Below are 14,325 nucleotides of genomic sequence, written 5' to 3'. Positions count from 1 at the left end.
AAATCTTGCTTTTCTTAAATTAGGAGTTCGAACTTTTTTTTTCAGGTTTAACCCTACCTATACAGGCCCTCGATACTGACTATAACCCTGATAAAATATCTCTTGTTACTTGTCTACTTTCGCTGGGTTTCAAGCAGCCTTTGAGTAAAAGCCTTAGAATTCTGCCTACTGCTGTTTGGTCAGCATTAGAGGGGCATCGTAGTTCTAATCATCCTTTCGTGTATGCCGAGGAAATTCTTTTCATTGGCATATTGAATCAAATACCTGAAAAGCCCGTGGGGTTCTCTCCTAGAGCACTTATAAAGGCAAAGTTTCTCCCTTCCCCCATTTTCTTATCTACTTTGTCAGTTTCACTGCCAACTCCTGCATAATGTAGTCAAATTATGTGTTAGAAATTCAACCCTGGTTTCCTGGGTGATGGTACAATGCCACTACTTAGTATTCCTAGTCACACAGCTACAATTTCATCATGCTCTTAATCTATATATATCTTCATGCTAGAGAAGCAGACTTTTAAAATAAAGCATGCATTAAGGGTTAAATGGACACAGTGAAAAAATATAGGAGTCCTTGAGCTCAGCAACAATACAGGATATTTTTGGTACTAAGACCTTGTGAAACCATCATATGGACTAATACTTCTTGGATTTTGTATTTTTTATATTACATCTTTTTTTCAGTTAAATTCTGCAAACACAATTTTTTGTGTTGTTTTGTAGTCTATTGTATGACAACTTTATATTTTAAAAATTTTATTTTAGATTTAATAGTACATGTGCAGGTTTGTTACATGGATATATTGAGTAATGCTGAGGTTTGGGCTTCCAGTGAACCCATCACCCAAATAGTGAACACAGTGCCCAATAGATACGATTTCACCTTTTACCCCCCTCCCACCCTCTTCCCTTTGAGTCTTCATAAACCAGTGACTGCTTTGCCTTTGGTTTCCACGATAAGAGTGCACCCTTAAATTCTGGTAGTGTTATTGAGGTTCTTTGTTTCTACAGTGACTTCCAATGATCTACACAAAGCAAATGTCATGAACTACAGCATCTCTATCTCAAAATAGCTAGATATCTGTGACTTAAACCAGGAAATTCAAGCTCTAACTACAGGTTGCTAGAATTTTCTATGATAAATAATTGCCTACTAGTTTATGCACTAGACATATGAGAAATTTAAACTGGTGGTAAAAATGATGATTAAGGGTTTTTTCTTTCATGTATATATATTTTGTATTGGTTTACTTTTCTTTACTTTTTTTGATAGTATAAAGCAGTCATATTCTTTAAGTTCTGAACTCGTCATGTTTTAGCTATGTTACCTTGGCCAAATAATTGTTCTCTCTGTTCCTTTATTAGAAAAAATGATGAAAATAATCCAACAAACTGTTGCAAGCATCAAATAAAATATTTTATGGGAATATACTTTGTAAACTATAAAGCATTTGTGTAAAATGCATGTTATTTTTATATTCTTCACGATCATTATTTGGGAGCCTAATTGTTACTCATTATTCTTACTATCTTTTCCCAAATAGCTTTGTACCAATTTCTTGGATTTTTGTATTAATATTTTGTGAAGCTCTTTTCTAAGCATATCAAATTTAATTGGCTTGGTAAATTATGATGTTTGCTTTTACATGTACATGTTACACATTTCGAATGTTACTTTAGAGAGTATGCCACATATTTTTCTTTAAGGATACAGAGCTGTTGTTTTTGTGTGTTTTTTTTTTTTTTCTCCTGTAGGTATTAAAAAGTGTCAGCAAAGCTGCATTGAATAACAGACATCCTAAGAGGTGATATTTTCCACCTCTATAATGAAGAAAAGCAGGAGTGTGATGACAGTGACGGCTGATGATGTAAGTTCCAAAAGGTCCCAATCACGTTTGGTCTGTTCAATAAAGAAGTCACTGGATAATTCTATTCAAAGGGCAGCTGGGAGTGTTCAACACACCACTCTGTGACTAGGTGTTTCTCTGACATGGGCATAGCCAGCACCTGGACCTGGCATTCTGTGAGTTGGACAGCAGGAACAATACCCTCTTTGCATCTTGGAAATGGGCTGAGTTTCACTTTTATGGTTTTCAATCACAGAACCACCAATCTCTAGTCTACGCCCATATCCTCACTCTCAGATAATTCCTCTTTCCACACTGCTTGCATGATCAGTTCTCTGATAACTTTCTTCCACACTTTTACACATGTACAGCTAACCCTTGAAAGTCACTTCCTGTGGTGGGGTTTTTGACAACTACTTCTAAGAAACTTGTGATATACGTAGCCCCTAGGCCTTTGCTATTCAAGTGTGGTCCTTGGACCAGCACCATTAGCATTACCTGGGTGTTTATTGAGAATGCAGAATCTCAGGCCACACCTCAGACCTACAAATCAGACTGTATTTTAACAGGATAGCAGAGTAAATAGGCATGTACTTTGTTTGAAGAGCCCCAATCTAAATCATCTGAAGAAATCTGTAAACTATCTTCTATAGCTTTGGATCTTGGTCCTTAATTATCTCTTTGCTTTCAACTGACCAGTCCTTCATTAGTGTGTCTTTAATTGTCTCATCTTTACCCAATTACTGTTTGTAATTGAGCTAAAAATTATGTGCTGCTGATCAGATATGTGAAAGGAAAGAAAGGAGGGAAGAAGAAAAAGCAATTTTCCTTGTTTTCTGTAATAACCCATCTTGTTAAGCTCCTATTTCACAGATGCTCACCCGGTGGGCCCTGTGATCCCTTTGCCTCATACCGCAGCAAAGCTTTTGGCAGGTATGCTAGAACTAATTCTCAGCTTTCTTCTATGTTCCCTGTAGGACCCACAGTGCAGAGGGAGAGTTAGGTGTACTATTTAGGTTCTTGCTTCCAAAACACACTCCTTTTCCATTGCCATTTCTATTTTTTTTTTTTGCATGTCAAAGAACCTAGTTAATGTGTTCTGTTCTGTCACTTGTGGCAGCATTTACTTCTTTTTTTTTTCCTCCCTTCCTAGCTCCTGGACTAGAAGGGCGTTTCCTTTAAGTTACAGTCTAAGTTCTCAGTACCAACGTTGCTCGGGATATCTAAAAGAAAACTTCTGGGATTAGAAAACATTTTTTCTTAAAAAAAAAAAAAAAAAAAAGCCTTGGGATTGTCCCTTAATACTATTTGTATACTGTGTGCACCACTATTTTGTTTTTTGGAAGAATAAAACTGATCAATGCATTCCATCTATAAAAGACGGACAAACCATTAATTCTTTCTCATTGCATCCTTGAATAATAATCCTGATCCTCCCTGAGGGAATGGTGGGCATAGTCAAAACAAGAGGAAGGTTGCCTGCAGGAAACATGCAATGGATATGAACATTAACCCCACCATATTGGATAAATATTACCTAGATTTGCTCTGTCCACTATGGTAGCCACTAGCCACATGTGACTATTAAGTACTAGTCTGAATGGAAATGTGCTGTAAACATGAAATAGATCTTGGATTTTGAATATACAGTGCAATACGCAGCATTTCATTAATAATTTTTGATAATATCACATGTTGCAATGTCATATTTTGCATATACAAGGCTAAGTAAAATATGTTATGAAAATAAATTTCACCTGTTTCTTTTTATTTTTTAAATGTAGCTACCAGAAAACTTAACATTACACCTTTGACTCTCATTTGCATTTCTAAGCACAGAAATTATATATGCAAATATATTGGGAGATTGTTTCAAAGAAGGGAAAATAGTCAGTAAGAGTGATAATAATTACCTCCAAAAAACTACTCTTGTAACTGATGGTGACTGCCAACAATAAAAATCATAGTTTTTGAAGAAAAAATTGCTTTCATTACTGTCTCATGGAGTATCATGACATTTAGCTTTGATTGGGACTCTGCCATTCACTGCTTTCCATAATTTCCATTTCTGATTTCATAAGGCTTAAAAAATTCTGTCCTGTGGTCCAAATTGAATGTGTACCAAAGCACAGTAGGAGACCTTAAAAATACCTTATTCCATTTTCTCACTGAGTTTAACCAGAAGAATTCAAAAAGTAGAGAATGCTTCAAAAATGACTGAAATAGAAAAAACAAAAGACAAATAATAACAGCAACAAAACCTTGACTACTTAAGCACCAGCATTTCTCATCTGTACATTTCAATGGTCCCAAATTGGTTGGTTTCAATATGGGGCTATCACAAAGAGCTCAGTCCTTTGGTGTCCCCTCCCCCTCCTCTCAGCAAACTTCTACTTAGGTGCAGGATTTTACACTACCTTTTCCTTTGTGACAACCTTTTCAAATTTTATTGGCAAGAATATTGACTTTTAAACAAACAATTATTCAGAAACAGAAGGATAAGCCAAAACTAGATTTTTCCTTAGGGATTATTCATATTATCAGGTGAATTTTGGAAACCATGATGCATTTTAAAAGTTGTGATTTCCAGAGGTAACATTCAAATTAATGTTCCTTTCCACAAAATCTTTGAAAATTTAGGAAAAGAAGTTCAAGATCACAAATCAGTAATTGAGAACTGACTAAATTAGATTTTACTATGAGGTTTTTAGTAATTTTAGGGTAGTGGTGTATAAATTATTGGTATGAATTACAGAGTGCAAAGTAATTATGAATAAATCTGCATGAGTTAATTAGTGTTTGTAAAACACTGTTAAGTTTTCATCTTGAATTTAATTTCTGACAAGCTATTCCATTATGCTCTTACTTTGTGGCAATGCATTTAATGTTAACTGAGGTCTTCTGGAACAAATCTTTTTAACTTAAAGAATGATTTTAAATTTGAAAATTCGAGCTTGTTCGCAAATTAGCGTGGGAGATATTTTGTGATAGGTGTGACTTTTTTGTTTTTCAAATAACAAGTACCAAATAGTACCCATTTAGGTCACTTACTACAATTAAACCTCGCTGGTAATAGTTCTTTTTTCTAAAGGAGAAAAATATCTGATAATCACATTAGGAGGCTAGGGTGGTTGGTGGTTTAGCTACATGATAGATATCCTTATTTCTGTTCTTTGGCATGGTGTTTCTTACATAAGAGATAAAGTATATATTCAAGACTTTGCTTTCCATATAACCAGTGCTTTCTTTACATGCATATTTGGAACTAGACTGATTTACAGTTATGATTTCGTTTAGTTTGTTCTTAATCTCTTCAGAAAGGTTTTATATATTTTTGTCTCCTAAAGTAGTTTGTCTTTCAAAAAATAAACATATATATTAGTTTTTCCCTTTAGCTTCTTTACACACATAGACACACACACACACATACACACACACACACACACACACACACACACCATACAGTAAGTGCCAGACCTACAATGGATTTAATATAATAACTAGTTGCTAAACAGTGAAATACTGATACATTCCAGAATGTTTCAAACTCTGGAAAATTTTAAATTGTTTTGTCTTCTTCCTGATACTGAACTGTGGTTCTACTGAATTTCAATTAAATAGTATTTTAAAATTATAAGTCAAGCAAAGAAAATATAATGGTATCCCATTTTCTGGTATGGAGGGTAGGGCTCCTGAAAATTGTCAAGCCTGTTTTTGCCCAGATTTCTATCATCAAAATATAGTCTTGCATGCCTCGGATAAGTATAAATCACTAGATTATATGTTCTATGAGAAAAGATACCATTCCTCTTTTTGCTATTGTATCCTTCTTAAACAGCACAGTGCAAAATAATAATAGATGTGTGTCAAATGTGTGTTGAATTAATACAGCTAGATCCTCAAACTTGAGTTAATTATCCTTGTATGAATTAGGATAGGGGCCATGGAGTAGAGGAGCGGAGGGTAAAGAACTTTGTTTAAACTTTAGGAGGTCTAGTCTCAGGTTCTCCTAACTCGAGTCTGAAGGGCTAGTAGGAAATACCTGTCTCTAGGGTCACAGAGTAATTTTTAGGTGAGAGACTAGCCCGATACTAGGACTTCCGTTATTCTCTGCTAGCCAAGTGTGGACAGTGAAAATTCTAACTTTTAAACCTTAAGTTGGTATCAGTGGCCATTGCAGGGCTATAACATTTTCTGTCTTTCAGCTGTTTTGAATGGTACACCAGGCAGAGGCTCATTAGGGCCTCCCGCTCCCAACAATCTCAGGACCCATTGTCACCAAAAGATATGGGAAGAATAAATAACTTGTATCATTGAGTATAGCACAATGTCTTTGTCTTCTCACAAAGTATATGATTAATGTCAGCATTAGGGCATGTACTTGAACATGGCAGTTCAAGACTGGATAAAGTATACTTCTTTTTCTGAATTCTTACACAATTTGACCAAATATATATATCTCCACTTGTAAGAAGACCTTTCATAAGAACATAACAGTCATCTCTAATTATCAACATTCCACTGTTCTAAGACAGAAAATATTTTTACCTTAAAACACTGAATGGCTGGGCTCAGTGGCTCATGCCTATAATCCCAGCACTTTGGGAGGCTGGGACAGGCAGATCACCTGAGGTCAGGAGTTTGCGACCAGCCTGGTCAACATGGTGAAACCCCATCTCTACTAAAAATACAATAATTAGTTGGGCGTTGTGGCGCGTGCCTGTAGTCCTATCTATGTGCGAGGCTGAGGCAGGAGAATCACTTAACCCCAGGAGGAAGAGGTTGTAATGAGCTGAGATCACTCCAGCCTGGGTGACAGAGCAAGACTCCTTCTCAAAAAAAAAAATAAATACATAAAATACTGAACAAGAAACTTCATATTTTCTCATAGTTTGTTCCCATAGTTGAAGAATGATAACATTGATTTCCAAAATATATTTTAAATTTTAGCTAATATCATTTTAGCAAATTATGAAAAAAATTAAAATAGAAAGGAAAGAAGGAGGCCTCCCATCCACATACTACAACTAGTAAACATTATCTATATGCCTAAAAATCTCGAGGAATATGCACGGATAAGTTTATTCCAAAAGCTGAGAATCAGCCTCTTCTATTGTTTTCTCTTAAGCTTTCGACATCAATGTTAGATTCTGATTGTGAGATAATCAGGACATAATAAGTGACAGCTTGATCATTTAGTTTCTTGTTTCACTCCATTTAACATTTGAATTTCATTTTCTTTCTCTTCTTTTTTTCTTTCCCTGTGGTTCCTCCAGAATGTTAAAGATTATTTTGAATGTAGCTTGAGTAAATCCTACAGTTCTTCCAGTAACACACTTGGGATCGACCTCTGGAGAGGGAGAAGGTGTTGCTCAGGAAACTTACAGTTACCACCACTGTCTCAAAGACAGAGTGAAAGGGCGAGGACTCCTGAGGGAGATGGTATTTCCAGGCCGACCACACTACCTTTGACAACGCTTCCAAGCATTGCTATTACAACTGTAAGCCAGGAGTGGTGAGTAGCCTCAAAATCAAATGTCAGTTCTAAATTTTTATTTTCCAATTTCTCCAAACATGATTTCATAGTATTAAAATGTGACTTTTCTGTGAAATAACTAAGATGATTGACATTTTGAGAATTTGTTTCCCTTTAGAATCAAACATAAGGTCTTGTAAACAGTGGAAATATTTTCTAGTTCTTCAGAGTGGAAGGAACATGCTTCATTTAAAGCTACTGTGGAAGGAATGAGATACATTTACACTAATGTAAAGGGATAGCAAAATTACTGCTTATGATCTAACTTTTTAAAAAAGAGCTATACAGTGTGCATCAGTATTTTTTGACTTGGAAAAACAAATTACATGAGTTACTATATGTATATGATATTCTTATTGCTGAACTGTACACTTATCCCTAGCTTGTCTTTATTATCATCCCATTTTATTAATCTCAGTTTGTGATTATCTATAAAATAAACACTTCTTTGTAAATTGAAAGAGTAGTGAAAATTGTGCTGTGATAGATGCTAGGACTGTTTTGCAGAGTCTGTATTTATGAAAGAGGCTGTTTTAAACTAGTGTTGAAAAGTTAATCATCTAATCTTACAATTGTGGTTATCGTGCCATGACTGCTTCAGATATGTGCTTTATTATGTATTTAATAATTAGTACATTCTCACTTTTTCTTTTCTGTTTTCCTACATCATTTTAAAATACTTTTTCAAGAATGATTGGCTTACATATCATGGAGATTTATCATGAAAATGAAAAATATTTTCTCTGTTTGATATGATTTTAAATTAATAATGTGTTGCTTTTAAAATAGCTTTTTGTTTAAATAATTTATCAAGCTGAAAGACTAAACATTAAATTATTGTACAACATTATTCTAGTAAATCATTAAAAATCTATGATTTTTATGGTGTACCATGTACCTCTGCCACATGCTGAGCTCTCCAGGGCTGATGACTAGCCCAGTTTGTGCTCTTTGAATAATGATATACAGCATCTTGACATCCTTTAGTTAATGTTTACCTGACACATTGAGAATTAGATCACTGAAACTCCAGGTATCATAGTTAATAGCATCAAATATTTAATCAGACAGTCCGTGTGATAGAGAATCATGCTAAAACATTGTAAAGAAAATGGGTTAAAAATTTGAGAAGCACTGTCTTATATCTTCTGTTCAGCTGAATTAACATTATATAAGAGTCATAGCCAATCATGGAGAACTGAAAGGGGTAGGGCTCCCCTATAGGGTACTCAATCACATGGCTTATGTGATTAGTCTTGATTGTGCGTCTGTATAATTACGGATTTGGAGTCTTAAAGATTTGGCAGTGATACAATTCTACCAGTTGTTAAAGTATTGAAATGTTTTCATACCAGTTGGTAAATATATGCTTTCTTGAGCTCTCTGATTGCCCCTACTGCTATCCCAGACTATTCTCCAGAAGTCTCCAGAATTTCTCACAATCTAAAAGCAAAGAGGTGAAGACTGGCACAGAGGAGTCTGGTTTTGGTGGGTGCTGGTGCTATATCTGTTGTTAGATAATTTTTAAAAACACCTTGGATAAAATGTACAGTGCCTTGTAAAGTTTGAGTTCATTTAATTCAAAGACATTTTGGAAGTTGTAGAATTGTTCCTTCCTTAAAAATATCAAATCTAGACCCTGCCATTTGGGGCATGTTTGTTTATCTTTCCTAGTTGAATGTTTCTATTTTTAAAGGAGGGCAATAATATTTGTCTCATAGACTATTGTGAGGAGCAAATGAGGTAATCTATCTAAGGTATTTTGCTTAGTAAAATGCATTTGGTAGGTAATCAGCAAATGTTGACTTTTGTCCTCTTGATCATTATCCAATAAAGATTTTTTGGAAATTAGAAACCATGTCTCAAGTATCAGTAGCCTCATTCTGGGTGTCAGTATTTTAGGGTGAAATGGAAAATTTAGCCATTATTCATGTTCAATAGTCAGTGAACACCACATATTAGTAATTCATTTATAACATGCCTGTTTTATTTCAATTAACTGGCTACTTTTTAAAGTATGAGAGTATAAAGTATGCAGTTATCAACTCTAAATTTATTTTTAAATATAAGTAACTAAAAGCGTTTCTGAACATCTCTTGAAAATCCAGCTTCCACTGGAATACTGATAGTTGAAGACTGGTGGAATTATTGATGAAGGAATCTGATTAAAAAATGATTTGACTAGAAGTGAGGAAACTGGGTTCAAATTATCGTCATTGCCATCAACTTGATGAAAGTTCATAGAGATAAGGAGTACTGCCTGCGACTGTGTGAGAGAAAGAATTGTGCTTACCACTTAGAGTACCAAGAATATCGAATCAATTTCCATGCCAAGACCAGCAATGAGCAAATGTTTTCTGTAAAGGACCAGATAGTAAATATTTTAAGTTTTATGAGCTTTGCAGTCTCTGTCACAACTACTCATCCTTGCTGTTATATTGTGAAAGGAGCCGTAGCCAATGTGTAAACAAGTAAGTGTTGCTGTGTTCCAATAAAACTTTGTTTACAAAAACAGGCAGCAGGCTGGATTTGGCCTGCCAGAGTTTGCTGATCCCTTTCTAGACTACTAAACATCTCTAAGACATGATTCTAGGATTTGATAATTGCTTTTACAGTTATCAAGGACAAAAACTGACTTTGAGGTCCTGGCTGATGTGCTAAATAAGTCATAAATATGGGACTATGTGTTCTAGATCAAGCTATCAAAGACAGTGAAATAATTTGATTCAGTTCTAGTGAAAAGTATTGCCCAATTTTATATAAAGTTTTATATGAAAACATTAACATGATTTTAGGATATGTTTATTTGGAGAAAACTGGCCATCATTACAGAAAAAAGGCCTGAAATATGAGAATAGTGGTTTTATGTATCATGGAGCAAGAAAGAGTTAGAAAGGACGTTATGCACATGTACCCTAGAACTTAAAGTATAATAAAAAAATGAAAAAAAAAGAAATTAATTTATTTCATCTAAATTACCATGTTTGTGGGCAGAGAGTTGCCTGTAATATATCTTTATTATCCTTTTAATGTCTAAGGTATCAGTAGTGATGGTCCCTGTTTTAATTCTGACATTATTAAAATGTGTCTTCTCTCTTTTTTCTCTTAGTGAAACTGGTTAGAGTTTTGTTAAATTTATCTTCATAGAACAAGATTTTGGTATCATACATACAGTTGGACCTTGTTTTTTATCCACTCTGATAGTTTGTGTCTTTTAGTTGGTGTATTTAGTTATGTTTAAAGTGATTTTGATATAGTGGGATTATATCTACCGCATATTTGTTGCTGTTTTCTACTCATTGCCCTTGTTCTTTTTTCTGTTTCTGTCATCAATTCTTGTTATGCCTCCTGTGGTTTTAAATGAGCATTTTGTATAATTTAATTTCCTCTTCTTAACACATTATATTTCAATACTTACTTTAGGAATTTCCCTATAGTTTGCAGTTTGTATTTGTAATTAATTCAAGTTCACTTTCTAATAAGACTACACTGCTTCATGAGTACTGCATCTACCTGTAACAAGGTATCCCTAATTCCTCCCTCCAGTTACTTATATCATTACTACCATTCATTTCACCTATCCATAAGGTACAATTACCAAATATATTGTTGTCATTATTATTTTGAACAAACTACTGTCAGAATAATTAAAAAAAGAAAAATAAAAGTTTTATGTTGCCATCAAAAAAAAAAAAAAAAAAAAAAAGAAAGGACTCAAGCCCACTTGTATTGGGTGATTTCCATTTTGTAGCCTTTCAGATGAGTTTCTACTGTAATACAATCTCCAAAAGACACAAATGAACAAACAATGGAAATGATAATACCTACATTTCAGAGTCATGAGGAAAATTAAAGAAAAGGTTTGCTCTGCATATAGCACAGTCACTTGTTCTTAATGGTTATTTTGATGTTATTATTTTCATTTTTATTGTTAAATTTAGACTGAGTAGCCAAAATTATGCATTTTCTATTGTTGGAGGTTTTAGGGGAACTGTACCTCCTGAGTTCTTGGAACCAACTTGGACATATGATGAAAGAGGAATTCAGATATGAAAGCAAGATGTTATCTTTAATACTGATAAAATTGATATTGAAAATATAATTTATGTCTATGGGCAAGTGGGTTCCTAATATTGAAACCTGTAATTACATAGATGCTAGACCTGGGCAGGATCCCCTCACCTCTTATACACACATATATAGAAGGCCTACCCCTACAAAACTTGTAGCGTGGAAGATCTGTAGAAATCCTACCCATGTGAGAAAGTAGAGGGAAGGACTGAATTGTACATGGCCAGTTTCTTCTTCTGGAAACACCAACAAAGATTAAATTATTCATTCTCCCTGGGGAAGAGCGAGTAAGGTGGCAGAAAGAGGCTGGAAATGCGATGCTGGTGGCATTCTGGACACTTGTAAGGCATATCAAGCATTTCCCAGTTTTTAAAATCATTTCACCTTAACTTTAGGGGCACATGAGGGATGTGGCTGTTCTTTAGAGGAAGATATCAGGAGTATACCAGTACCGACTTTCCGCTATCTTTGTGAAGCCGTTCTCGCAATATCAACTGCTGCCCTTTTGAGTATTCCCCCGACCCCTGCCGCCAAAAAAAAAAAAAAAAAAAAAAATGAATTCAAAGTTTCCTGCTGTTGTAAACTGAAGTTCAAAGAAATGAAGTTCTCAAATTTATCCCCTGTGTATTCTTGATTTTCTCATTTTGTTAGCAGGATCTTGAAGCGTGGTTTAGAGGAAAGGTTTCCTAACCAGCTGCAGCCTAAGTCATCTTCCGCTGTAAAGACTGTAGTTTCGTCAGACCCTTAGAAATTGTGTTAGTATAATACCAAATCTCGGATGGACTTCACTTTTTAAATAGTTACTGATCTACCAAATTTATCAACGCAATTCTGCATAACCAAATTTAGATAATAAGCCAATTCTGGGCCGTGAAATCTAAGTTAATCTATAACTTTAATCTTGTTACATGAGGATCTTAGAACACTTGACTTTTTCAAGTCCTTCGCTGTTTACAGTTTGTTTTTATGTATTTTAATCATCTATTTCTCTCTATATATATCATACCACACAATACATTAGCATTATTTTTTTTGCATTCGCCGTTTGATTTGGATTTTCCCAGATATTTACCAATATTTTTGGTTTTAATTCCTCCTCATCTTAGACCCTCTGCTGGGATTACTTGCCTTTTTGCCTGAAGTAAATTCTTTAGAATTTATTTTGGTTTGTCTGAAAATGTCTTTACTTTATTTCAACACTTTGAAACTATTTTTTCCCTGCTTTTTGTCTTCTGTTGTTACTATTAGGAAATCAGCTGTCACTCCAATTGTCTTTCTTGTAGATGACCTGTTATTTTTTTTTTTTTTTTTTTTTTTTTTTGTCTCTGGATTTGGGCAGTTGAACTTTACTATGCCTAAGGGTGGATTTCCTTTTATTTACCTTATATAAAATTTCCCAGACTTCTTGAATATGTGAGTTTATATCTTCCTCATCAGATCTGGAATATTCTTTATAATTATCTCTTCAAATATTTTATCTGCCAGTCTTTCTACTCTGCCTTTGGACTTCTGACTAAATGTATTTTCTAACTTACTTCTTTATCTTCAATTTCTCTTAATTTATTCCACTTTTTTTCTCATTTTGTCTTTCTGGGCTGCATTCTGATAATTATTTCTAATCTGCCTTCTAGTTTGCTAATTTTTTTTCAAACGATGTCTCATTTGTTATTAAACCTATTATATATATTTTTCATTTTGATTATTGTTTTTTAATTTTAAAGTTTTTATTCATGTATTTAAAAATATACTAGATAATCTTACGTGGTTTTCTATTCCCTGCATGTATTCACTACCTATTACTGCATAACAAATAATCCCAAAATTTACTGGCTTAAAATAACTAACATTTTTTATCTCAGAGTTTCTATGGATCAGGAATCTAGCTGTGGCTTAGCTGTGTGCCTCTAACTCAGGTTCTTTCACAAGGATGGAATCAAGTAATTGGCCAGTACCGTAGTCATGTACGTGGGTGGAAAGGTGGGCAGATCTGCTTCCAACCTCACCAACATGGTTGTTGACTGGCTCAATTCCTGGCTCTGGCTGACTAGAAATAACAGTTCCTTGCCATGTGGGGCTCATAGACCGATGTGAAGGCTATTTATAACATGCCAGTATGGTTTCTCCAGAGCAAGTGTTTTGGGAAAGAGAGACCAATGGAGAGTGAGCAAGACAGAAGTCAAAGTATTTTGACAACTTAATCTTAGAAGTGATATCCCATCACTTTTGTATTCTGTTCATTAGGTCTTACACATGCACAGGGGAGGGGATTCTGCAAAGGAATAAACAAGGAGGTGGAGATCACTGGAGATCAGTTTAGAGGTTGTATATTGCATTGCAGATATTTTCAAGCTTTAGAAAGCAAGAATAGTTATTTTATCGTTTTGCTCATTTTAGTGTCTAAAGTTTTCAGTGATTCCATTTTCTATTATCTTTGTTTCCTGATGGTTTTTGCTCATGCTTTTAAAAAACTTTATTAAGAAAAATAGCCAATGCATGCTGGGCTTAACACCTAGGTAATGAGTTGATAGGTGCAGCAAACCACCGTGGCACACGTTGTACGTAACAAAACTGCACATCCTGCACATGTACCCTGGAACTGAAAATTTTTTAAAAAAATTCCTTACTACTATTTAAGAAAACTTTATTAAAGTACAATCAGTGTGCAAAAAAGTATACATATCATAAGAGGGCATGTTGATAAAATTTCACAAATTGGACACAACCACAAAACCAGGAACAAAATCAAGAAACAAAACTTTACTAGTGTCTCAGAAGTTCTTCTTATGCACCCCCTGAGCCCCTACCCCATCACTACCTCCTCCATACATCTAACAACATCTATTAGTTTTGTCTGTTTTTGAACTTTATATAATGG

At 34.6% G+C, this 14,325-nt stretch overlaps 1 protein-coding gene across 2 annotated transcripts in view; it reads left to right on the top strand.

Moving 5' to 3' along the window:
• PDE4B (phosphodiesterase 4B) overlaps positions 1-14,325 on the top strand; it is a 594,424-nt gene that overhangs the window by 137,692 nt on the left and 442,407 nt on the right. Inside the window, exons 2-3 of one of the 2 annotated variants that reach the window (XM_030941787.1) lie at positions 1,752-1,864; positions 7,120-7,358. In XM_030941787.1, the coding sequence (XP_030797647.1) occupies positions 1,823-1,864; positions 7,120-7,358 (281 nt within the window). In that variant the 5' untranslated portion in view covers positions 1,752-1,822. Of the gene's footprint in view, positions 1-1,744; positions 1,865-7,119; positions 7,359-14,325 lie in introns of those variants that run through there. The other variant, XM_030941786.1, reaches the window with a different exon arrangement.

This window comes from Rhinopithecus roxellana, chromosome 12 (assembly GCF_007565055.1).
Source record: "Rhinopithecus roxellana isolate Shanxi Qingling chromosome 12, ASM756505v1, whole genome shotgun sequence".
Lineage (NCBI taxonomy): Eukaryota > Metazoa > Chordata > Mammalia > Primates > Cercopithecidae > Rhinopithecus > Rhinopithecus roxellana.
Note: the sequence above shows the minus strand (reverse complement) of the source record. Positions and strands in the feature narration are given on the sequence as shown.